Genomic DNA, 25918 nt, shown 5'->3' on the forward strand with positions numbered 1-25918 from the left:
TACCTGGCCAGGTGGCAGAGAGCGGCCTGGGAGGAAGAGGCTGATGAATCAGGTGGCAGACAGGGAGAACTTCAGGGATGCTGTCCACACCTGCTCCCACTGGAGAAAACCCTTAGCCAGTCAGCAACCCAGTGACTCTGAAGAAATCGTTTCCCAAAACACCAGTCGGGTAAGAAGACCTCCAGCTCAGAGAGAAACGGACTCGAGGCAGGTGGGAAACATCAAGCAAAGGGGTTGACATGCAGAAGGGCGCCACTCTCCCAATCCCACTCCGCGAACTCAAAGATGAGGCTGATATTGTGAAAAATATAAAATTTTAATAAAGGCTACATCTCTTAATTACAATAATTATTGTACCAAGTAATTTTCCTTAAATGAGCTCTTTATGATGCATAATTTACAGTATAAGTAGAACAAAACGCCATGGCAAAAATCACTGGGTACAAGACTTGTGATAAAAAGGCATAAAATATATTTGTACATAAACCCCTTTCAAAAAACAAGGGAAAGCTGGAGCCCTCAATATAGGGCGACACACGGCGCGGGCACCGTGCAGGTACAGGTACTGTACTGATTCCAGGTCAAGCTCCGGAGATAGCAGGTGCACTCTCTCTCCACACAGTATATACAGACGCGGCTTCAGGGGCCTATGGCCACAGAACGCACAGATCTAAGGTAACGTGAAAGCCCCAACGCCAACAGGAAGGTGTCTGCAGGAGGGTGCTCGGGCCAGTCTTCCCAAAGCTGTTTGCTTCTTTGCAGGGTGGGGGTGGGGTGAGGAGTAGCTTCTAGAATGGCTGGGGTCCAAAGAGTAATCTGTAAAAAAACGCCAAGGACCGCTATTTCCATAAAAGCACAAGTTGAACCACATGGCTGCAGCAGGCGTCGGCCGTAGGGTGGGGGGCTGGGCCTTGGTGGGGAGCCCCAGACGTCACAGGATGGACCTGGGGCCCAGGGAGGCTCCATCCCCCCGCCAAGATCATCCATCAACAGGACCTCCACACCAGGCCTCCAGACCTATATGAAAACAGCAGCGCGGGGTGGGGGCGCGGGGCAGCGGAAAATGCACCAATCTCCGCGTGTGCGGGCGGCAGGGCGCCACCCTCAACAGTCCGTCTTCACGCAGAGCTTAATTCTTGGTGACAGAGAACCACGAAAATCCCTCTCCCGCGTCCACACGCGGGGCGCGGGGAGCCTGTTCCTTAAATACCAGCAGGGACTCCTGTGCAGGTGAGCCGCGGCTGGATTCACAGCCCGGGTTGTCGCACAGGACGCGCGGCAGCCTCTCGGGCACAGTCAGCATCGCCGGCGCCGAGTGGTCCCGTTTCTCAAGAGCAGTTCCGGCTTTCCTCTCCGCAGCGCCGGGCGGCCCGGCGGGACTCCTCCCGCGCCGCGTTGCTCTTCCTCCGCAAGGCGGGGTCGCGGGCGCCCCGGCAGGAGCGCTCAGTCGATCCTCTCCACCTTGCCCAGGATGCGGCCCTCGTACATGGGCAAGACCACCTCGTCGTCCCAGACCTCCTCAAACACCGCTCCGCAGGCGAACTCGTCGCTCGCCTTTTTGAAGTAATACCTTAAAAGGAAAACCCAGCAAGCGCTTGGTGAAGGGGCACTTTCCATGCGTCTTGAGAAGACTTTGTCAACAAGGCGGGGACCAAGGGGTCTCGAGAACGCTGCTGCATGGGGCTGGCAGGGAAGTCGCCACTGGGACCTGCCGTGAGAGCCGCCGGGCTGGGTGAAGGGCAAAGCCAGGCGGGCGGCCTGGGGGCAGTGGGCCAGGCCCCTCCTCCCTGCACAGCTGCCAACAGGGTTGAGGCTGCAGCCTTCCGTCCAGGACGGAAACCTGATGAAGAGCTGCTTCTTTCTCCCCAGTTTCTTTTTTGGGGGGCGGGCAAAGCATGCCTGGAGTTCACCTGCAGGGCAGCCTGGGGAGAAGGCCCCTCAAAGAGCCCTCAGACTCCGCTATCGGATTCTGTGAAGCCTGCGGGAGGCCGGTACCTGTGACCCTCCCCACCTACCAGTGCCTGACCAGGCTCGGGCACAGCCGGGGAGCAGGACTGGCTGCTTCCGCTGTGCCCACCACGGGAGGTGGGCAGCTCCCTGCCTCATGGGGCCACCGAGACCCCCCCCCCCCCTCGTGACTCTCCCCTCTGCCCCGGTCCCCTCGCTCCCTGCCCCAGGGTCAAACGCCAAAAGCCCCTATTCTGTGTGGATGGAAAGGCCCTGGGTCCCACCCCGGCCTTCCTTCTTGAAGCCACTTGAAGGCACCGGTGCAGATGACCAGCCTGTCCCAGGAGGGTCTCGCCTGAAACGACTGCTGTCCTGTCTGCCCGGCCCACCCACGTCCCTGCCTGGACACCATGCCAAGTCCTCTGCCTCCCCCCGCCCCGGCCAGGGAGACCCCGCAGACAGACTGAACTCGCCCCTGAAGGCTGTCACCTTCAGGCGGCAAAGGCCCCTGGGGGAGGGGAACAGCTTCTCAAACAATAAACGTGTGACTGCGTCTCAGGGTTACGGTGGGCCTCTGTTTTTATCTTTTCTCCTTAAAAAGCTTCCCACAGCCCCCTGGCTTAGAGCTAAACGTCTCTGCTCTTCAGTGAAGGCAGGCCAAGTACTCAGAAAGCCGATAAGGCTAGATACGGTGAGACAGCTGGAGATACTCGAGGGGCTGGGCTACGGGGGCCAGCGCTGGACACGCCGGTCCTGGGTGGCCCGCTGAGACAGGGCACCGTGGATGGGGGGTGGGGGGAGACAACAGTCTTGTTTCCCTGGAGAGGCTCCGATGCCCCTGGCACCCCAGGCCCACAGCCCTCGGGGTCAGCACGGAGCAGAGCAGGGTGGCTTCCCAGCCTCTCTGAGCAGAGGCTCGTGGTGACCGTGTCCATAACTGCAACTTCCTCCAGGAGCCCTGACCCCGAGACTTCAAAGGCGTAGCCCTTGGCTTCTCGCCACTGCGACCTGCTTCATGCCCTGCTTCCCGGGCATCTGACCTCTGAGGGCGGCTCCCCTCCCGGCCTTGCCCTGCAGCCCACGCCCCGGCCCGTCTTCGCTGGGAGTTGGGGGCAGGGGGCAAGGTGAGTGCGGCAGCACACAGGCTGAGAAGACCAGGGGCCAGGGGTCCAGCTCCGGCCCGGAAGGGCGGCAGGGAGGGCCCGCTCGCCACAGCCTGATCCAATCAGCAAGGAATGTGAGCGCAGAGTCTGCTCGTCAGAGGAGGGCTGGGGCTTCAAAGCCTGGCTCGCTGAGCGTGCCTTGGGACAGACAGGATCCGGGCCAGATTTGGCCGGAGTGTCCAAGTGGGGGCTGCCCTGCTCCATGCTCTGGGCCCCCCGGAAAGTCACCTGCAGTCCCACGCAAGGGCCAGCCGCGCCAAAGCTGAGGTCCAGATGGGTCCCTGGAGGGGGACGTGTGCCACTACCCTCGCCTGGGTCTGTGCGAGATAAGCCAGGCCCGTTCCCCCTCTGTTCATCTCCAGAACCGTCTCTGCCCAGGTGTGAACCAGGAAGACGCCAGCCTGGCCCAAGGCCTGTGGTCTGTCACCAGCACGGTCCCAGCCCTGAGCCCTACTCCGTTCCCTGCAAACCAAGTCATTCTGGGCTGCAGGGGGCCTGCTCTGAAGGGCGGGGGTCTCGGGCCCAGGAGGTGGGCTCACCGGGTCCAGAGATGGTGTGCACCCATCAGGTCACTTGCTAAGGGATGCTCAAGTTCTCACACTCCCTCCCTCGCTCGGGGGGGCGCTGGGGCGGTAGCTTCTGCGCCCCAGCTGGGCTCCTCTCTGACCCGTGCCCCCCGACTGCTCCCCGCTCCTTGTCCTGGCCCTGCACGTGGCACCCGGGACACAGCCGGACACAACCCGCGTACTCCTCTGGGATGGAGGCAGCCGACTCGGCCGGCTAGGGCTCTGGATGAACCAGACAAGGCAAGAGAAAAGTAACCAAGGAGGCCTGGGGCTGGCACGCCAGGGCGGGGTCTGCACCCTGTAGGTGGGGAGAGGCCTGGGGGGACGGCAGGGCGTCTTCCCCAGGTCCTGGCAGGAAGAGTGGGCAGCCCTGTGCCCCCACACCCACCCACAGGTCCTACCCTTTGTCCGCTTCAGGCCACCCTGCCTCACACTACCTGGGACCCAGAGCTGAGGGGGCACGATGCCACGTGTCATGGGTGGCAGTCTCTCCCGGACCTGCCCAAGGGCCGCCTTTCAGCCTCCTCATCAGTCTGTCCGACCCCTCTGTTCTCCCCACGCTCTCCCTTTCAGGTTCCTGCCCGGTTCTTCTGAAAAAGCCAGCTGTGCCCTGGCTCCTGAGTCCCCTTCTCCTGCTAGAGAAAGCCCGTCCCAGCCCTGTGCTATCTCTAGGAGGGGTAGGGGTGGGGGAGTCGGAGGAAAGGAGACAGAGCAAAGCCCCAGGTGGCCCGCCCACCTGGCCCCTGCAGGTCTGGGGGCTGAGAGGTGACCCTGGCTCTTGGTTCTGAGCAAACCGACTCTGGAGCAGAGGAAAGTCACAGGACGCTTACCGGTAGTTTCCCTTTTTGCTGAGCTGCTCCTTAAAGTGGCCCAAGGTCAGGCTCTGGGCCTTCAGCATCCGCCGGTAGGGGATCTCCTCCCCGCAGAAGAAGTAAGTGACCACCAGCTCGCTGGCCTGGAGCGCGTGCATCCCTGCCAGCTTCCTGGGCTCCTTGTGGCTGAAAACGAGATGGAAAAGCCACAGGTCCAGCATTTGAAAGCGGTTAGAGCGCACACCCCCCCAGGAGGTCTGCAAACTGTGTCTTCAGAGGTGAGGCTGTAGCTGTGTGTGCCGAGGGCCCTGGGCAGGGTCATCAGTGCAGGGCACACAGGTATGTGTGTGCCGCCCAATGGGAGGACGGAGCCATGTCCATTGGGGGGCATCACAGGGAACTTGCCCCCAAAGATAGGAACCCTCCCAGAGTGACCAGGACTCCACATTCGCCCCAGCCAGGAGTCTGTGGTTTCTGCCTCTGCCCAGGGATGGCGTGAACTCGGAACGCCAGGGCCCATGGTGGGGGTGTGTGGGGATCAGCCCTCAGTCACAGCAACTTCTGAGTTTTTGCAGAATGGCTAAAAAAAGCACAATAGGCCCAAACACCTGGTCAACTTAAGGTCAACCAATTATAACATTGTAGAGGTTTTTTTCTCTCTTTGAACACTACTCATGATAGAGCAACTAAGGACGGACAGGTGAATGATTTCGACCACTTCAGATCCCAGCAGCTGACCACTTTTTTCACACACCGTCCCGGAACCAAACGAAGCCTGGCTTCCCTGTCCGGTCACAGGAGCGTAACTTGACAACAGGAACTGGGGCATCGGCGGGGAGATGCTTTTCCCGCCACTCCCAACACCGGCCCCCGAAAGACAGCAAGGATGGGCCCTTCGCAACCGGGGAGAAGCGCCTTCCTGCTCCGTTCCACACAAACGTTTTCAACCCACTGGCCTTCCAGGTGAATGGGAACAACTTCTCCGTCTGTGTTTGGGGTTCTCTAACCAGAAGCTAGAGGCTTCGCTCTCAGCTTGTGACCTTGAGCCAACCACCACTTCACGAAGAGAATACTTGCGTGTTACTACAAGTCACCACGCATTCCTCTTGGACAGGGGTTTTCCAGACTCTGATCTATGGCACCATCTGGGTTTACAATTCCTTGTCTTGGATGTTAAAATCAAGATGATTTTATAGACTAAAAAAGGTTTCAAAAGTTGCAACCCCTGACAGGAATACCCCGAAAACACAAAGGCTCTGGGTGGGCCTCAGCATCACCAGGCCAAGACACTCACTCTTCCAAAGCTGGGCTTGGGCTGGAGAAGGGCGCGGCGCCCGGCATCCCAGGGCCCGGGTGGCTCCTGTCCTTCTGCTGGCCAGCCGCACAGCACCTAACACAGGAAAGGTTGAGAGGGATCCCTGGGGCCAAGAGAAAGCAGAGAGCCAGCCTCCCCTGCTTCAGACGTCCCCTGGGTGGAGCCCCACCCCGGCCTTGTGTGGACAGGAGCTCCCAGGGCCAGGAAAGGTTGAGAGGGATTCCTGGGGCCAAAGGAAAACAGAGAGCCAGCCTCCCCAGCTTCCGACGTCCCCTGGGCGGAGTCCCACCCAGGCCTTGTGTGGACAGGAGCTCCCGGGCCTGGCCCAGCCATGCTGAGCCCTGGGCCCCCGGGACAGCACGCGGCCCACCCAGGCCGAGGGCTGCAGGTACTGGATCCCCAGCGGGTTACAGCGCCTTGGAGCTCATCTCACAACCCCCACTGACTGGGACACTCCTCAGGGAATGGGATTTGCAAGGAATTTCAGAGATTCCTTCTCTTTCTTGCAGGCACGACGGGCCAGATCCCAGTGAGCCCGTCAGAGCAGCTGCACCTCAGGGCATGGGCCCTCTGGCCTGCCCCGCCCCCGACCGCTGCGGCCTGTCCACTCACCGCTGCTTTGGGGGCTTGGACACTTCGGCCAGCCGGCGGCACGCCTCCTCCAGCTGGGCCAGGGTGTTAGGTGGGGTCAGGGGAGGCGCCGCGGAGTCCTGGGTGCATGCTGGGTGGGCCCGGGGAACAGTGCGGGGGTGCCCAGTGCCGCCCCCCCACAGGTGGTGGCGGCCGGCCCGCTCTGCTGGGGACACGCGGGCCGACTCCGTGGGGTAGGCCCGCTTGGTGCTCTGAGCGCTGGAGGAGAAAGGCGGAGAGAGGAAACCGAGGGTAAGAAATGGGGTTAGAAAAACTGGAAAATGTGACTCCACCAGCGAGCTCTCCATCCTGCCTCCGGAGAGCAAAAAGAAAAAAAAGATAGCTGGGCCATACCACCAGCTGGCGCTGCCAGGACGCGGCACTTCTGCGGTCTCAGCGCAGCTGCTGGCGCTGGGAGGGCAGCAACCCCCGCCCCCTCGCTCCGGCCGCCCGGACAGTCTACCCCCACGCCCCGGGGCGGGCCGCGCCGCGGTTCACCTGTGGGGCTTGGGCTTGCCGGGCCGCTCGCTCTCCAGCACCCATTGCCACACGACCTGAGCCCTGTCTCCTTCCTCCCCAGGCGGCTGCAGGGACCCCACTCCTCCGGGAGCCCCGGCTTCCCTGGCCAGCACCGTGGGGCCTGGCTCGGAGCCTCTCGCGCTTCGTCTGGGGGGGACGCCACCCCGGCTGCTGGTGGGACAGAGGAGCACGTCCATCTCAGCCCCCGCGACCGCCTCCGCAGCCCCGCCCCTCCCTGCCGCCGCCCCACCCTCGCACAGGTCGCTCACCCAAGCTGGGCGGCCCCCGGGGGCTCGGGGACCCCGGGGTGGCTCTTGCACTTGGCGCAGCAGGAGTAGTCGGCGCCCCCGGGGACCGGGCAGGGGCAGCGCGCGCGTGGGGCGGCCTCGGCCTCCGCCTCGTCCCGGGTCCGGGGGCCGGCGTGGTGGTGGATGTAGTGGTGGTGGACGTGCTTTGTGGCCTGCCTGCTCACGAAGCCCCTGGCCCCGAGGAGGGAGCAGCTGGCCGGGACGGCGGCGGGGGGCAGGGGGCCCCCGGGCGGGGGCAGCGCACGGTGCGGCTGGAGGTGGTGGCGGTGGTGGTGGTCGGGGGAGCGCGCGCGGGGGCTGTAGCGGCCCACGCCCGGGGACTGGCAGCCGGGGGTCTTGAGGACCCTAGACAGGTGGTCGTCCAGGATGGTCTGCGGGTCCTCCTCGTAGCTGCTAGACGGCAGGAGGCAAAGGGGGTGCGGCGCGGGCCCTGCCTCCCGTGAGCCCGGCGCCAACTCCGCGCCCTCCTTTTCCTCATCCTGGAAGGGAAGGCAGCGTTGGTTGGGGGAGGTGGCCCGGTCAGCAGGAGCCCCCTCCCCCGCTAATACGGGGGCAGGGGCGGCGCGGCGCCCACCTCTTGGATCTGCTGCAGCCGCTCCTCCAGGCTGTGCCGCGTCTCCAGCTCCAGCTTCAGCTTCTCCAGCCGGGCGATGAGCTCGGCCGCGAAGGCGGCAGGCTCCACGGGGGTCATCTCCTTGGGCAGCCGGTGGGTTCTCTGCGGGGCGCGGGAAGGAGACGGGATGCTTGCGGTCAGGAGGCTGCCAGGGCCGGGGAACCGGTGTCGGGATGCGGCCAGGTCCACAGCCGCGCGGAGACTGGGCGGCGCGGGGCCTGAGTGGCATGGCCGCTTTATGTGCCGGCACCGCGGCCTCATGGAGAGCCACGGTCCCCGGCCGTGCGCCGTGGGCACAAGCAGTTGGTCGCACTCCGAGAGGCCGCGCCCGCTCCCTCTGTAGTACAACCAGCCCATCAGTCGCTACTCTGAAGTTGAAAATCTTCAAAGACTGTTGTCAAACATCAAAAAAAAAAAAAAAAAAAAAAAAAAAGGCAGCTCTCTGCAATGGGGAGGGGAGAGCGTAACTCAAGGAATAAAAAGTATGAGCCTAAACAGAAAGGGAGTTGGGAATGTGAAAAAATAAGATTGGAAGGGAGGTAGGGGGGAGCAAAAGAAAAAAAAAGGAGTCACAGGGCCCAGATCAGAAGCAGCGGTAATTTCTTCCCTGGCCGCACACTGTGCCCCTTTGAGGTGGTGTTGTCTAACACTGTACCTACCCCCCTCGTTCTGGCCCACCCCTCCTCCCATCTCTTTGTACAGAAAATGAAGAAAGCTGCTGCAGGCTAGTAGCAGAACACTGCTGAGCTTGGCTGCCTGAAGCTGATCTATCAAGGGAAAAGGGAACATCTCCAAGTCAAGTACAGAATATAAAAAGGCACCAGAACACTGCCAAGAGCAGCCGACAGAGAACCCCCGCCGCCGGCCCTCTGTCCCCTCCTGTTGTCCCGAGCCCCCCACTCCCACCCCTGGTCCTTCTGCCTCCTCCCCCGACTTCCCTCCTGCTTTGGCCCTTTTCTTGAGGGGGAGGAGGGCAACAGAAAGCCAACCTGCAGAGGCCAGCATCTCCCCACCTCAGCAAAGAACTGAGCCTCACCACGGCAACCGCTGAGCCACAGGACCCCAGGAGGGGAGTGCCCATCTGGAGACAGCTGCCATTCTCACCCAGGCTGGCTTCATGCAGGGCCCCCACACCCCAGCAAAGTGCTGCCTGCTGGAAAAGACCGGTTTGCACTCCCCAGGACAAAAATCATGTAATTTACAAGCCTGGGCAACAGAACTTTTCTTAAAGGCACAAAACTCCCCCCAGCACCCTGGCTCTACCAATTCAAAACATATACATCTCATGGACACTGTTGTATTGGGGTGAAGAGACGGTGGTTGAGAAGGGGGGCACTAGAGGTCCCCAGAAAAGCCATCTTCATCGGCTATTTTCACAAATTTGAGTGCCCTGGATTGTTCCAGGAGCTTTGGAGAGAAGTTGCAACATTCTGTACACACCAATGCAACATGGGACCAGCAATTCGATGAGCTCATTTTCTACATGCGACAACCAGTGGGCCAGTTGGGTTCTCTACGGCTGGCAGGAAGGACTCGGAAACAGATGCTGCTCTGAGCTGGGCACTCTCTTCCCTTCCCCAGGGAGCAGTTAGACGGGGTAGGGTGGCCCCCTGCGGGGCCCGGGGCTGGCTGCCCTCCAGGACCTGGAAATCGTCAGGGACGTCCCTGAAAAGCCCTCCACACCCCGCTGGACTCTCGTCTCAAGCAGGAAGAAGCGCTCATGGATCCTCAAACACTGACTGCAGATTCAACAGGCAGGTACTAAGCCATGTTCTGCGGCTGGAAACAGGAGGGACAACCGATCTCCAGGGCTTTGGAGCAGAAATGGCCGAGTACAAAGAGGAACACTGGCCGAGGTGACAACGCCAGGCGGGCCACACGAGGAGAGGGCGCCGGGGTGTAGCTGGCCCCGGCAGGAGGCAGACTCCCCCAGCCTCCTGGTTCAGTCAGTCAACAGGAGCTCAGGGAGACCTACGAGGCGCCCAGCGCGGCTCTGGTCTCTGCGGAGAAGGAGCCACCAGAGCCGCCCAACGCAAAGCGTGCATCACCTTCCGCCCTTTGGGGCCTGGTTTCTGGGAAGGAACCTCTTGTCTTGGTTTCTTTGTCTTAGAGAACTCTTTGTTGAGAAAATGGAGAGGGTCGCACAGGTCATCTTGAGGTCCCCTGAACGGGATTACACCCCGATGAACCCCGTCACACCTCTCAGGTGGGCCTTCCCTTCCTCCTGTTCCCGGAGCTGACCCGCTGTGGAGACGGCTCTTCCGGGCCCCGCCCCCGCCAGACTCCCCCTCCCCCACCGCGCAGGTGCACTCACCGGGGCCCCGCCCCCAGCAGACTCCCCTCCCCCACCGCGCAGGTGCACTCACCGGGGCCCCCCCGCCCTGACAGACCCCGCCCTCGACGAGGCCTCACCCCTGGCAGACTCCCCCTTCCCCACCGCGCAGGCGCATTCACCGGGGCCCCGCCCCCACGAGCCCCCCCGCAGAGCCCCGAGGCCCCGCCCTGGGCACACCCCACCCCCAGCAGACTCCCCCCTCCCCCGCCGTGCAGGCGCACTCACAGGCCCCGCCCCCCGACGAGGCCCCGCCCCTGGCAGACTCCCCCTTCCCCACCGCGCAGGCGCACTCACCGGGGCCCCACCCCCAGCAGACTCAACCCCCCCCCCCAAAAGCGCAGGCGCATTCACCCGGGCCCACCCCCCCATGAGCCTCCGGCAGACCCCCCCGAGGCCCCGCCCCCAGCAGGCCAATCCCCCACCGCGCAGGCGCACTCACCGGGAAGTGAGGTAGGGACACTTGACCGTTGGCTTTCACGCTCCGGTGCATCTCTCTTTGCAGCTGCTTCTTACTCCCCACGCGGTAGGGAGGGACGCCATCTCTAAGGGAGACGAAGGACAGGACCCACCGGCTCACGAGGACGCCTCGGCGCACGCGCCCTCCGGCGCTCCCACGGAGGACAGACGCCCCGCCCACCCCCGTCCCTGGGCGCCATGGTGGAGCCTGAGGGGACGTCAAGCGGAGACCCAGGCGCCCTGCCCCTCAGGCCTCTCGGGGAAGAAGCGCCAGCTTAGAAAGAGCTCCCGTGTGGCCCTGGTCCTAGGAGTGGGCCACGCGGAGGGAGGGGCCCCCAGCAGGACACGGAGACCCTTCGCTTCCTCCAGTGGTCTGCTGCCACCGCGGTGCCTTAGCCCGAATCGGGGGCCAGGGCCTTAAAGTACACCAGGCGGTGCTGAAAGGACGGGGACCAGACCCACGGGAGTCTGAGCCGGGCTGTTGCAGGCGTGCAGCGTTCTAACAGTCAACCTCCGGTTGTTTCCGAATGTCTCCCTCCCATCAGTCACCAGCAGGCGTCCTTGGCCTGCTCCCTTCCCTCAGCTCCAAGCCCTACTGCCCCCAACCATCGGACTCTCAGATCCAGGACCAAGGTGGTAAAAAGAGAAAAAGAGAAAGCCCCTACTCCCGGGTGTTCTGTGTGATTCATCCAAATTAAGTGAGCACCTACTATGTGCCAGCGCTTATTCTAGGCTCCAGGCAAGACAGCACTGAAGGGAGGGGATAAAAAATGCAGATGACTCCCTGATAGCGCTTGTGTTCTAATGGAGTGGAATACACAGCAAGTGAAACATAAAGAGCACGATCTACGGTAAGTTCAGTGGTAAAGAATCCGCCTGCAATGCGGGAGATGTAGGTTCGATTCCTGCGTCAGGAAGATCCCCTGCAGCAGAAAATGGCACCCCACTCCAGCGTTCTTGCCTGGGAAATCCCACGGACAGAAGCGCCTGGCGGACACGCCATTCATGGAGCTGCGAAAGAGTCCGACATGACTTGGCAGCTAAACAACAGCATGGTAAGTTAGAAGGTGGTAAGTACTATGATGAAATGCACTGCGGAAATGGGGGGCAGGGACAGCTGGTGGGGTGGAGCTGCAAGTTTAAATGGGGGGGGTTGTCAGTGAAGTCCTCGCCACAGAGGTGATTTCTAAGCAGAGACAGGGAGGCAGTAGAGGCCCTCATATTTTGATTTATTTTTAAAAATGGAAGTAGAGTTGATTTACAATGTTGTGTTTATTTTTAATTTCTGGCCTCACCCTGCAGCATGGGGGAATCCCAGTTCCCTGACCAGGGACTGAACCCACACCCCTGGCATTGGAAAGCAGAGTCTTAACCACTGGACCTCCAGGGGAAGTCCCCATCATGTATCTTTTGGAAAGCAAATGGAAGAGGTTTAAAAACACCACCACCACATCCTCCTCCACTCTGCCCAGTCTTCACTGAGAGCAGGACCTGGAGTTGCGAGGACGTTTTTAAAAGACTTTTGTAAAAAAATAAAAGACTTTTGTTCTTGGAAGCTGTTGGATGGTCAAGGTGTGATTATATCCCCAATGCTCTTCCTTTCGGAAGCCACTTATTTACAAAAGCCTCGGGGTTCAGACGCTTGCATACTGAATCATCCTTTGAGGCAGCAAATGTTGAAATGAGCTGCTTGGCTATTTCCCTCTCCCTGGCATTTTCTTTGTCATCAGGCCCCTGACTTGTCAGTGGTGGGGTAGCATCGGTTGTGTCTAAGAAAGCCAACAGGCCTCCTTGTATATATACTGTGGTGTAACTCTGAGTGGCCCCAAGGGCTGTAACCCGCCAGCTCCTCTGTCCATGGGATTTTCCAGGCAAGAATACTGGAGTGGTTGCCATTTCCTCCTCCAGGGGATCTTCGTGACCCCTGTCTCCTGCATTGCAGGCAGGTTCTTCACCACTAGCGCCCGCTCGGAAGCCTGGGTGGTTACCCTGCCCCCACCTAAAATCCCCTGTGGGCTGGGGGTGACAGTGGGGACCCACAGCTTGGGTCTCACGCTGGTCTGACCAACTCCTGCTGCCCCAGGACTGCAAGACAAGGTCCACATCCTGCCAGCAACTCTCCTGGACACGCCAGGATCTCCCTGTGAGGCTCACAGGGGCCCCACCGGCCCCTCCAAGGCTTTGACCTTGAGCGCCCTCTGGCAGCCTCTGCCCCTCACCCCTTGCCTCCCAAGATGAAAGCAGTGCTAAGGCTTGCACATTTCCCTCTAAGAGGGGACAGAAAGGTGACCTGGGGGGCAGTTGAGAAAGGGAGGTGGGGGAGCACGGCACGGGCCTCCCGAAGGCAGAGGAATGCGTGAGTTCTGGAAGCACCCCGAGACCACACCCAGTGCAGCCCCTGCACCTGGGGCAGGTGGAGTCACCTGGTGTTGGTGTGAAAACCTACGACCGGTGCAGAAAAGGGAGGTTCTAACCCAGCTCAGAGGCTTCCCAGACGCCTTCAGGGAAATGGGGCTTCAATCCACCCCCTTCCTCCCCACAGCCAAGAATCTTCTTCCAAAACAGCCCCTCATTCCAGAAGGGGGCCTCTCTTCTTTTCATCCAGGCTCTATAAAAGTCTGTGATCAGTTTCCTGGCTTCTCAGGACTGTGAGCTGATGTGCGCCCAAGTCTTGGTCCCTGAACAGTCTCCTTTAATTATAAACATTTTAGCTAACAAGCCTGCTGCCGGGCCCAGCTGTTTCTGGGGAGCACAGTTTTGAAGTGTGGACTCCACTTAGCTACCATTTAAGCCGAGCCAATTAGCTTAGCCTTTTGACTGGGCCGTGCCCGGCCTAACCTGAATGTCGGTTTCCGGCAGCTTTGAAATAGCGGGCTCACGTGCACACGTGTCCACTTGCATTTCCGTTTGGCCACCACTCCGAGGGCAGCCTCTGATCACAGCCAACATCAAAAGGCTGGTTTGTAAGATAAGGCACTATGTGAAGTTCACGCAGATGCTTTCCCCAGGGACCAGAATAAACCCATAAATAAGATAAAAGGAAGTAAAAATAAATAAAATGACCTGGACCACCCTCTGCAAGAAACGCATCTCGGGCGGATTTTGTGACGCCCCGAGCAGACACCGACTTCAGAAGCAGCTCTGTGCAGAGGGAGAAGTCAGGGTGCTGCCTCCATGCTGGCCTCCTGACTTTGACTTCCTATCAGAGAGGCCACACTTGGGCGGCAGGAACTTGCTGCTCCAGGTGAATCCAGCCCCCACCAATCCTGCCCAAGGACTGGGCTTGAGGACTTGGCTGGCAGTCTAACTTTCAAATAAAAAAAAGATTTTAAAAGTCATTTCTTCTGAATATAGGTTTTGGAACAACAGGCTCGTAAAACGGCCTTCTCAGAGGCCTGTGTGAAGACTCAAATCCCCAGTCATCTTTAATGGGACTTTCTGCTTAGCGGGGAGCCAGCAATGGGGAGCAGGCCCTGGCCTTCTGGCCCCCGAGGCTCCCTGGACACGCTCAGGGCAAGGCCGCCCAGCCCAGCTTCTCCCCAGCCTCAGGCAGAGGTCCCCAGACTTCATTGGTTCTGTGGCAAATGAAACCAAGGCTTCCCCTTGAGTCTAATGAACTCCAGCCTTCTGGAGTCTACTGAAGGCGGCCTGTGACCCCCGTCCCCCCGACCCAAGCTGCGCCCCTCCCCAGCCCCCAGCAGGGTGGCCAACCCCTTGCTGGCCACTGTGCCCTGGAGAAGCAGCAGGGCCCTTTTCATGCTTTATGGGGTCCTGCTCACTCGTGTGACGGGATTTCAGAGGGGCCTGCTGCCTCTCATCCCTGAGCTTCCCCAAATGGACAATGGGCTGAAAGCGACTCAGCTCAGCTTTTCATCCCCTGCGCTCCTCACCGTGCCGGGCCACAGCTGGCTGAGCTGAAGAGGGTCTAATCCCAGCCGGGGATCCGCCCGGCGCCGGGCCAGCGGCCAGAAAGTGCCTCGCCCAGCGGGCTTTCCGTGTCTGCCAAGCCGACGGGCCCGGGACCCCTAGGCTCTCCAAGCCTGGTCCCGCCTGTCAGAGCAGCTCTCATCCTGAGACCCTTTGTCCACCCCTGCGTAGGCAGCGGGAGGCAGCCCCACGCTGATGGGAACTGTGGGCCCAGGGGCGTCAGCACGTGCAACGGGACAGATGGCTGCATCCAGCGAGCTGCTCTCGAGGCTGGGCAGCCACAGCCACGGCACTGACCTCAGGAAGGCAGGCTCAAGTTCATGGGCCTCAGGCCGCCCCCAACCCCGGCCCTGGCGTCCTGGTTTACTCATCCCGTTCAAGGGGGCCGTGCCGAGGCGGGAGCAGACCCCGCCCTGGGGTCCTGCCGCCTGGGACCCAGGGCACCCACTGTGAGCACCCAGAGAGCGGCTGCTGCGCGAGAGGTCCACCTCAGCCTCTCCACCCACCGGGACCTTCCTGGCCCACATGCTGACCCAGGACAGCTGACTTCTTCCTACGCTCTGGGCGCCTTGAATCCACAGCGCTTTAGCTAAAGGTGGGGAGGGTAAGGGCTTTGAAGTCACCTCTGGGGATGCCTTCTTTCTGGGCAGGGTCTAAAGAAGAGGGGAGGGCAGAGGGGGCGGGGCGGGGGGGAGTTAGACCTTAAGTCATTGGAGCCTCCCTGGCAGCTCTGCCAGCGCAGAAGACCTGGGATTGATCCCTGGGTCGGGAAGATCCTCTGGCGAATGGAATAGGGACCCACTCCGGTATTCCTGCCTGGAGAAGTCCACAGACAGGGGAGCCTGGTGAGCTACAGTCCACAGGGTCGCAACGTGTCAGACACGACCGAGCAACTAACGCTTCACTAAGTCATGAAAAAGGAAAGCTGTGTGGTCACTAATAAAGAGAGACTCAGGGTAGCTCAAAGATCTCCTTGTCATCTGGTCCCTATTACTGCGGTTGTTGACGTGGGGAGCGGCAGCAGGCTGAGGGCAGGGGCCTGTGGGCTGGACCTCAGTTCTGTCTCTGACGGGAGCAGTTCCAGGAGCACCGGGCCTTCCTGCCCCGTCCAGGAGTCATGAGCGGCGGCCAGTTTTCCTGATTGGGTCTTGTGAGGCTCAGCCAGGTACGGGGACTACACCCAAGTTATCTCATCCCAAACCCAGAATAACACCTCGGTGACGCAGAGCAGGAGGCAAGCCAAAAATAATCTCTAAGAAAACTAAATAGAAGCCTCAGTCTTAAGCCAACTATGTTTAACTAAGGAGATTCACTCAATACCCTCATTCAGACCCAACTTACACTCCTACTTTGCACGTAACACTGACTCCCATGCAACCCACACTCTAGTTATGAACCAGAGGGAAAGTGGTGCTAGAAACGAGCACACGAGCGCGGCCAAGAGGAGAGGGGAGAAGTGTTCTCAGGGCCGGGAGGCACCAGTGCCTCTAGGGGCAGAAAGTGCGAAAGTGGAAACGTGGGTCTCTCAGGCGTGTCTGACTGTGACCCCAGGGACTGCTGCCCGCCCGGCTCCTCTGTCCATGGGAGTTCCCAGGCAAGAGTGCTGGAGTGGGTTGCCATGCCCTTCTCGAGGGGATCTTCATGACCTAGGGATCGAACCCAGGTCTCCTGCACTGCAGGCGGGTCCTTTACTGTCTGAGCCACCACAAGCCTCCTGGGGGCAGAAAGCCTTATACAATGTTGAATTCTGTGAGATCATATTACAACGTGGTATGAAAACAGACCTTCAGATTAATTATCTGGACCAAGAAACAGAATATATCTTGTCTAATACTATTCAATAAGGAGAGAGCAAAAACATTGTTTTAAGAAATACGTGTTTTCCAAGTACAGTAACTATGGAAGCCTCACCTCTGTAAGAGCCCTCATCTCTTCATGCTGGATGAACGACGGTTTCCCTCTCTCCATTCTACTCGAGCTGGAGAGCTATTCTTGTATTAAATCTCACCTTAAACGTCTCTCTCCTTTTACTAACGGGGGAATCTGAGGGGATACAATAAAAGCCACTAGGAAACTCAACAGTCAAGTCTCAAACCAACCCGTCCACTTTCCTCTCAATCGGCTCCATGCCGCAGGCCAAGCAACAGATCGCTGGCCTATGGAAACCAGATCGTTTCAAGCAAACTGGAAGAAGAGCTGGGAAGCCTTGGGAAGGCAGAAGGGACAGCCTGGAAATACGTGTGTCAGAAGCGACTCCAGCCCCACAGGCTTGCCTGCAGAAAGCGGCCCCCTCAGCAGAAGACTCTACTCCAGAGCGTTTGAGGAAGACTCTCCAAAGACCATTTCTAGAGCGGCGGCTCCCAGCTGGGCTCCACCTCTGAGCCTCTTGAATCAGAATGGTCAAAGTTGGCAGGACATGGGGATGTCTGGTCCATGCCGCCACCCCACCGCCACCCACCTGAGACTCACACAGCATCCTTGTTCTCCATCCACAGAGGTCACCATTGCACGACCTCAAACGACCTCCAGCTCAAAGCATGACCCTGCCCATGGCCCGCTGAGCTCATCCGACCACCCTGATGGCTGGGACTGCCTTCAGGAGCCCCAGCTGTCCACCTGCAGAAGAGCCAGGATCTGAGACGACTCTGGAGAGAACGCCCAGCGACAGGGCAGGCACCACACCGGTGCTTGCTGAACTGAGCCGTCCGAGAGGGGGCGTCGCACGCAGCGGCCTGGGGAGCACTCCGGCTTCCGGACTCCGCCGTCACTGAGCCCAGACACAGCCTCCCGCACCCCCTGCCTCCCACCTGTCCGTTCTGCAGACGCAACACCTGGATTCAAGGCCCGCCAAGCTCTTCTGCCCACAGGGAAAGGGGGCGAAATGACAAGCAGAAGGGGGGTGTCTGCACTCAGGGAACCTACAGGCATTGCCCTTAACCTTCTACCTTAGTTCAGTTGTCTTCTGTGAAGATACCTTCCGATCCCCATTCAAGGCTCTAAGCCTCCAGCTACCCAGGCTCCCAGGGGACCCTCCCGCACTAAAGCTGAGCCACACCAGCGGCTCACTCCCGTCCCAGCCAACAGACGCCCACACGGACACAGGTGGGCTTCAAACGCCGGCCGAGGACCCTGCCCGCTGCTCCGGCGGGCCGCACTGCCAGCCGGGCACGTGGTGGGAAGGCAGAAGGCGCTTACACGCTACTGTCCGTCATGGACATGGAGTCGTCGGTCAGCGCATCACTGGATATCTCGCTGTCGTTGGCGCTGGCGGCTGGCGCGAAGACGTAGCCGGAGCCCACGTGGTACGGGTTCACGGGGTCGCTCCTCCTGAAGGACCTGCGGGGAAGGCACAGCTGCGCATCCCGACTCTCGCCCCAACCCGGGGCGCCTGGGAGACCCCGGGACAGCCCCCAGCCTGCTGCCCAGGGCCCGCTGATCCTCTGGGCAGTGAACAGGCCCACGGGGGCCCGTGGAGCCGCTGACCTGCCCTGGGGAGAGAGCAGGGGGCTTCTCTGCCCCAGAGGTGGCTCGGGGGGACACTCCCAAGGACTCTGCTCCTGGAGGGGAGGCGAGCGGATGACGAGGAGTGAGTCAGGCAGACGGAGCGTCCCTGCCCACGAAGTGAGGCAGCCCCTTACACACGTGACCTCATCTGATCCTCGAGGGCACCTGGGTCACAGAACCGCAGCCAGTGGCTGTGGGACCCATCCGGACAACTCCCCCTCGGCCCATCTCTCTGCTTCTTCACACAGGACTAGCCTCAGTGTCAAAAGACGCTCCGGTGTGAGGGGCAAGGCGACCGACCTGTGGCGGGTGTCTGCCTCCCAGGGGGAGGAACCGGCGGGGTGGTGGGGACGCTCCCTGGACGGGACGTGGGGGTGGGGCCAGGGAAGAGAAGGGCAGCAGCAGGTCCTCCACCCTGGGCGGCGGCGGGGTGGGGGAGAGGCCTCAGGCTTTCCCAGGGGGCCTGGGTCAGACTGAGGTGCGGGGTGGGCAGGGAGCTGCTGCACAGCTGGGCAGAAGAGCCCCGAGGAGGGTGGGCACCGCGGCTGGAACGAAGGCTGGGCGGGCGGTCCTGCCTTCGGGACCTGCTCTCCGGCTGCGGCGACAAAGCAGACGGGTAACACTCGGAGCTGTAACACATCACAGCAGAGCAGACCTTATAAGTGACCTGACCCAACCCTCAGTTTAGAGACGTTAGTAAAACCAAGAGCTACCACCAGTGATGGGAACAGTCAGCTCATGGGAAAAGACCCTGATGCTGGGAGAGATTGACGGCAGAAGAAGGGGGTGACAGAGGATGAGATGGCTGGATGGCATCACTGACTCAACGGACAGGAGTCTGAGCAAAGATCAGGAGAGTGAAGGGCAGGGAAGCCTGGCGTGCTGGTCAGTCCATGGGGTCACAAACAGCTGGACACGGCTGAGTGACGGAACCAGCACCACCATCAGCTTGGGGCTCAGTGTGGGTGGGGCCCCGTCTCCTCCCTGCCGCACCCCCACCAGCACAGGAGGTGCTGAAGGGCTGTCTGCCGCCCAGTTACTGGCAAGGCCCCCCGGGGAGTGACGGAGCCCCAGGCAGGGGCCACGCTCTGGGGGGCGGCCACGTGGAGCCCACGTCAGGTCTGGGAGGAGCTGATGGCAACAGAGATCCCCTATCTGCCGGTCTGAGCGAGGCTAGATCGCTAAGACGTCAGGCGTCCGAGCAGCGAGCTGGAAGTGCGCACAAGGAGCGTGGCGTGAGCCCACTGGACACCTTGGGCTGGGCCCCCGGCCTGGCCCCGCCGCTCCGGCCCCGCCGGCCCACCTGTGAGGGTGGGGCCTGGCCCGGATTCTCGGTGCTGATGCCAGCAGGCCGGGGGATCCTCCATGGCTTGGAACTGGTGCCCATGTCTCCAGTGTGGCATTTCCAGACAGCAGGATAGGAGAAAGAGGGAGGAGGGGACCGCCGACGAGAGGCCCGTGGTCCTCCCAGAGCAGAGGCGGGGCGAGGGGCGGCTGGTGCGAGCACGCGCAAGGAGGCGTACTCTGCGGTGTCTTCACTGGGGGCGGGACAGGAGGGGAGTGGGAAGAAAACGCTTCCCTGTGGTCAGGTGGCTCCAAGGAGCGGGTGGGGGCACGATACGGGGTCGCCCAAGATGCTAAAGTGGCCCAAAGCTCCAATCTCCTGGACAGGCCCCTGCCTCAAAGCAGGATGGAGCTTCCCAGGGGGCTCAGTGGTAAACAATCCGCCTGCCGATGCAACAGACACAGGTTTGATCCCTGGGTCGGGAAGATCCCCTCAAGGAGGAAATCACAACCCACTCCAGGGTCCTTGACTGGGAAATCCCACAGACAGAGGAGCCTGGAGGGCTACAATCCATGGGATCACGAAAGAGTCGGACACGACTGAGCGACTGAACAAGAAGGATGGAGGAGATGCCGGCCCTCAGGGGCTCCGTCAGGCGGAACCGGGAAGCTCCCAGCCAGCTGGGTGTCCTGGGGTGCCACAGACTCCATGGACGTGGGGTGCGGTTCAGACACAGCCACTGGCCTGGGGCTGGACACACCCTCCAAGGGCGCTGTTTACAGGGGTCGTGGCAACTCTCCAGAAAACCACCCACCAGCAAAAACAAGGCATTCTTGGGCGGCGTTTATCAGGATGACTGCACAGCGCTGGTGTGTTTCCCTCGTGAAGGCCTGTCCTGTGTGTGCAGAGAGCAGGGCCAGCCCCCAGCACTGCCTGGCGTGTGGGGCAGAAGCTCACAGCTTTGTCCACACTCCCTTTTTTAAGGACCTAGGACACAGTGGGTTGCTGAACGGGTTTTTCATCTAAGAGGTGTAACACAGAGATCAAAAGAGCCCAGACCGCCTTAAATAGCCTCGGGCCCCTGCCCGCCTGTCCCTGTCTCTGTGGTCCGCACACATCCCCACTGCCAGGCGAGGGCTGCAGGGGCGGTGTGGCTGAGACCCCCCAGCAGAGCAAGGTGCGCTCCCGGCCAGACACCCGGCCCCAGAGTAAACTGGGCTCCCTCCCTTCCAACATAGAGGGCTACTGTGCTGCCAGCAATTACAAGCGGAATATATCGCTTTTCGCTCAGTCCCTGCAGTGAAGTACAAGGATTTTCCTTCCATCATCACAAGACGACTCAGAGGAAGGTGGCTGAGTCGCAGGGAGACACAGACTTGATTTTTTCTTTTTTTAAAAAAACCCAGAACTTTGTCAAGAGCACCACAAAGTTTGGAGAAAATGAATTAGAACTCCTTTCTTGTGATCGCTTTAAAACACAAGAAAGAAACTCAACCAGGCTACAGTAATTGTACCCAGATGCAGATTATTTCTTCAGGGCCGAGGTGCTCCCAGTTGTTGCAAGCCCCTTTGATTCCTCCGGAGAGCAGAGGCCGGGACAGCGCTCGCGTTGGGCACCCCCAGGCCCGCGGGTTCAGCGCGCAGAGGGCCTTGGCGGTCAGGGGGCAGAGGCCCCTGGCACCCTGCTCCTCACGCCCCCGGCCTGGTCTTATCCGTTATCTCCACGCGATCCCTTCCAGGGCCAGGCCCATACAGAGAGAGCAGACCCGGCCTTTGGGACCCCTTTCTGGGGCCCCTCTCAAAACAACGCACCTTCAAACGCATTGGCTTCTAAGGCTGTGCGTTTGAGGCTCTTCTCTTCCGAAGCCCTCTAATGATTTCCTCACCAAGTCCCCGCCCAGAAGGGGACGCTCCCTCCCGCAGCAGCATCTTCTGAGCGAGGTGGGGGTGGTGGAGGCCAGTGCGCAGGCAGGCGCGGGTCGGCACAGCGCCCCGCTCGGCGGCTCCCAGCACAGCCTCCCTCGGGCGTCACGTTCTCCCACGATGTTGAAGCCAAGCGGGACTCCGGTGGCTTCCACAGAAACGGGCCCCATCAGCGATGGCTTCGGGGGGACAAGAAGCACTGGGAGCTGGCAGGGGACACCTGCTGGGCCCCTGATGCTCCGTGAGGCCGGGGAGGCAGTGACATACGGGAGACCACCGAGAGCGCGTCCCAGCGCTCCTCCAGGGAGGCAGGGAGCGCGCGGGTGTGTGTGCGCGCGTGCGCGTGCATGGGTGTGCATGAGCGTGTGTGCCCGCGCGGGTGTGTGTGCGCGTGCGCAGGTGTGTGCGTGCCCCTCCTCCGAGGACCCTGTCTCCTCTCCTGTGAGTCTGTGTCTGACCCTTCGTGACCCATGGACTGTGGCCTGCCAAGCCCCTCTGTCCATGGAATTCTCCAGGCAAGAACACCGGAGAGGGTAGCCATTCCCTTCTCCAGGGGATCTTCCCAACCCAGGGATCGAACTCACATTTCCTGCAGCGCAGGTGGATTCTTTCCTGTCGGAGCCACCAGGGAAGCCCCTTTATATGAAACCCAACCAAATCAGTGAGAACAAAACACAGGTCTTTAAAAGTGAGGCTCCTCTGAGTGCCCAAGGTAAACTCAGGGCTTGGGGACCAGCTGGTGCCCTTGGCATCCGGCTGCCAAGCCTGCTCCTCAACAGCTGGTGACAGGGAGCCCTCAGCAGGACTCTGTCTCCTTCACTCGACTACACCGAGCCGGTCCGTAGGCCAGGGGCCTGGCTTCAGGAGTGGGGGGAGGCAGACTGGAGCTGGAGGCGCTCCCTGCATGCCAGGAACTAGCTGGGAACTCAGACACACGCTCAACAATACCGGAAGTCGGGGCGGGGGGGGGGACACCTGAGACTGATGGGCGCCGGGTGAAGGACAAGGCAGGTGATGACACAGTTGCTCCCACAGGGGCTGGTAAGAAGAGCTGTGGGAGACCCGTAAGTCAGTGACCACTCGGAAAGGCAAAGCACGCTTGCTTGGCAACAAGACCACCAACGGCAGCACTGGGCATGCCCCCGGACAGTAAAGCAATGCTGACCTGAGCCCCACATCCTGCTCCGTGAGCCTGGTGAGCTCATGAGCCCTGGGACAAGCTCTCTGCTCAATAAAAGACAGTCACCTGTGCACTGGCTTGACTACACAGGGACCATAAAACTCCCCTGCTCAACCTGGAGGAGCTGAGGCTGGAAGCATGCCGTCTACTCACGAGTCACAGAATCTCTTCTCCCCTCCCCACTTTTCCTGTGATCATACAACTGTAGCCAGTGAGCTGTTGGGCCATGGCACCCCTCTGCCTGCCTGCCTGTACACCTCACAAGCGTCCTATTCTAACAAGTCACTTCTTATCTGTCACATTGCATCTGAGTTCTTTTCTGGACTGAGACAAAGGACTAAGGTACTGAAGCTCTTCAGAGCCCCCGAAAGGACACCAACCTGTTTCAAAGCTTCCCAGTGAGCGTGGGCTAAGACTCGAGGCTCACTCTTTGCAAGTGAGACCTGAACCTGGTTGCCCTTTTCGCACAGCCAACGGTGAGCATGATTAAATCAAGCTAATTATAATGCCTTATGTCTGTTCAAACCACGTCCCTTTACAAAGGGCTTTCCTGTTCATTATTCTGATCCTAACAGCAACCTGTGACATTAGCAGAAGGGACAGTGTCCTCTCATCTGCAGGGCATACGGGCTTCAGCAAGACTTCATCCCAGGTGGGAAGAGGTGGACAGGGCTGCACCTCAGGCCTTTGAATAGCTCGAGGCAGCTCCTAACACACCGCAGGCACCCTTGAGTATCTTGCACTTTAAAAAAAAACACAAGAAAACCTACTGGGGTAGGTCTTAATCCCTCCCTGGCAATGCCCAGGTGAGACATATGCAGTCCAGGTAAGGTACCAGCCTCTCAACCCAACAGGGGATAGAGTCAGGCAGGAATCTAGTAGGAAACCCAGGGAGCCAATGAAAAGCTGTTATTTACATATGAACAACGCCCACCAATCCCAACCAAAGAGACACCGATGAAACACAAAGGAGGATGTGGCCTGCAGACACCCCCTTAAAGCCGAATCCTGGGAGAAACACCCAGGCTGGGCCGGGAGGGGGCGGGGTCCCGACTGCCCACCCACAAAGGGGAGGGTCCCAGGAGGGTCCCGCCCAGGAGCCCGCACGGCTCCCAAACCAGCCAGGGTTCGGTTTACAAAGGTGGCGCTCTGGGCCCTGACCCCGGGGGGACACAGAAGCCCCACTGTCTCAAGGCCCCCAGAGAAGCCGCCTGACCACAGGCCTTAAGTAGCCTCGGCGACCGCTGCCAGCCTGGAGGGCACGGAGGCCAGCGGGGCTTTCCCCAAGTTTCCGCATAACGGAACCGGCAGGGGTGGCAGGTGGCCTGGAGCTGCCAGCCCCAGAAGTCAGAGCCAGCATCTTTCTCCAAACAGCCCGAAACCATAGCTTAAAGATGCTGAAACAACTCGGTTCCGATGATCCTTGGAGCACCTGCACAAGCCAGTCGGGTCCCACCGAAGGTGGTGGTGGACCAGATGTCCGCCCGGCAGACCAGCTCGCAGGGCCGCAGGAGCGCCCCCTGGCGGTGCCAACGCCACCCTTCCCTCCCAGCTGGGCCACCCCAGGACCACCAGCTTCCTGGCTCAAACCTGGCTCCCCGCTCGTCCGCGGCCCGCAGGACCCTACAGAGGGAGGCAACCTCCAGAGACAGCCGCCAGGTCGCACGCCCCTTCCCCCAGGGTCAGCGAGATAAGCTGCTCCAAGAGCAGCCCAGCGGCCGGCCCCTCCCCCACCTGCCATCAGCAACAACCTGGAACTCAGAGGCTCATTCTCTTTGGATATTTGGAAGGGGAGAGAGAGAGAGAAACAGAAAAACTCATTCCAACAGGAGGTCTGAAGTTGCCTCCAAAGGTCAAGAATCTTAAGACTTGGCCGTTCTATAAAGAACTGCTTGTCCTCCAAGCCTCCAAGAGAGAAGGCAGTCCAGGGCCCAACTCCTCTCCTGCCAGAACCAGCTCTCCATCCGCAGTGAGCAGCACAGGCACCAACTGGAGCCTGCCCCCCAGGGCGGCAAGCATGTAAGACCTAGAATAACCTATCAGCAGACTCTAAAAGCACAGGACCCTTCACTGGGGAGTCACAGGACCCTGCCTCTTCTGGAGGATTCCTCGAAGGGTTCACATCTTGTTCCATAAAGAGCCACAAGGCCAGCTGTTAAGCCAGCTGCTGGCTCTTAACATAACAGTTCAAACGACCCCACTTACCCCCACGGTCAATGGGCACACACGCTACCGCCTGGGCCTCCAGCTCAACCCAGCAGGCTCTGCGGCCCCATTCACTCCTCGCCAGGAGGGACCCTTTCCCAGACTGGCACTTAGTGACTGACTGACTCTCCCTCTCGCTGCCCCTCTAAGACTGGTGCAGGATATAAGCAACCACATTGAGGCATTCTGCCTGCCACTGTCTGCAGCCGGCACTGGGAGACCCCGGGTATTTAGCTGTGCGTGCATCCCTCTCCTCTCCTCTCCACAACAGAAAGCCAGATCAAAGGGCCCGTGGCCAGCGGTTGGAGCGCAAGACAGACCTCTGTCAGCCTCAGCAGCACCTCTGACCATGCATCCATCCACCCTCCTTAACTCAAAACATCATCCCCCCCTCCCCGTTCCCCCCAGGGCTTACCTGTATCCGCTTTCCATGGTGTCCATGGCCCGCGCGCTGGCTGTGGCCCTCAGGGTCTTGCTGGACAAGCCCACCACAGTGGGGGGCAGTTTGCACTTGAAGTCGGCACAAGTCCACTCCTCCTCCTCGTTCAAGGTGGGCAGGTAGCCGCACACGAGCCTGAGGCTGCCCAGGCCCCCCTGACTCAGGTAAGCTGGGTTCTCGCCCCCGCTGCCCACGTACTCGAGGCATATGTCTGACGTCAGAAACGTCTGGTAGGCGTTCTCCTCCATCACGGCCTGCACCTCGGTCTGGGCCTGGTCGAACATTCCCGAGTCGATCTGCTGCTTCTTGATGCTGTCCCGAACGTACGCCTTGGTGGCAGCTCTCAGCTGCTTGGAGACGATGCTGTTGTTCTCGATGTACCTTTTGTAGATCGCTTTGGCTACTCGTAAAGTTTTGGCATCCTGCAGGCTCATCTGCCGGAATCCATTGCAGGCGAACCAGAAGTCTAAAGTATCCACGCATTTCTCCCGCTCCAGGAAAGTCCGGAAGAGATAAGCACCGTCCTGATCGCCCAGCAAGGAGTGCAGAGACTTGGTCCACCTGGTCAGCGGGGAATCCGGGGACGCCCGGCCCTCCGGCTCCCCCAGCCCGCCCTCGTTCCTCCGGGCGCTGGGGGAGACGGGCGGGGCCTTGGCGGCCGGGCCCTTTCCCACGCCGGGCTGGCACGGTGGGGTCTCCCCTTCTTCCCCGGGCACTGGGGGCCGCGGGGCATCCTCGCGGAAGCTGCTGCTGGGGTCTGGGAGCCGAGGCACCAGCACAGCACTGCTCAT

General features: G+C 60.5%; 1 protein-coding gene across 2 annotated transcripts; it reads right to left on the bottom strand.

Moving 5' to 3' along the window:
* Positions 1-433: 433 nt before the first annotated feature.
* AXIN2 (axin 2) lies at positions 434-25918 on the bottom strand. Of its 2 annotated transcripts, XM_068977990.1 has the most exons (10): positions 25104-25918; positions 17787-17927; positions 10648-10750; positions 7835-7975; positions 7222-7739; positions 6932-7123; positions 6416-6652; positions 5783-5878; positions 4507-4674; positions 434-1570 (listed from the first exon to the last, which is right to left on the bottom strand). In XM_068977990.1, exons 1-10 carry the CDS (start codon positions 25916-25918, stop codon positions 1444-1446), a joined length of 2538 nt encoding a protein of 845 aa, XP_068834091.1. In that variant the 3' UTR covers positions 434-1443. The 2 variants fall into 2 exon arrangements, with proteins under 2 accessions (XP_068834091.1, XP_068834092.1); XM_068977991.1 differs by lacking the exon at positions 6932-7123.

This window comes from Capricornis sumatraensis, chromosome 8 (assembly GCF_032405125.1).
Source record: "Capricornis sumatraensis isolate serow.1 chromosome 8, serow.2, whole genome shotgun sequence".
NCBI lineage: Eukaryota > Metazoa > Chordata > Mammalia > Artiodactyla > Bovidae > Capricornis > Capricornis sumatraensis.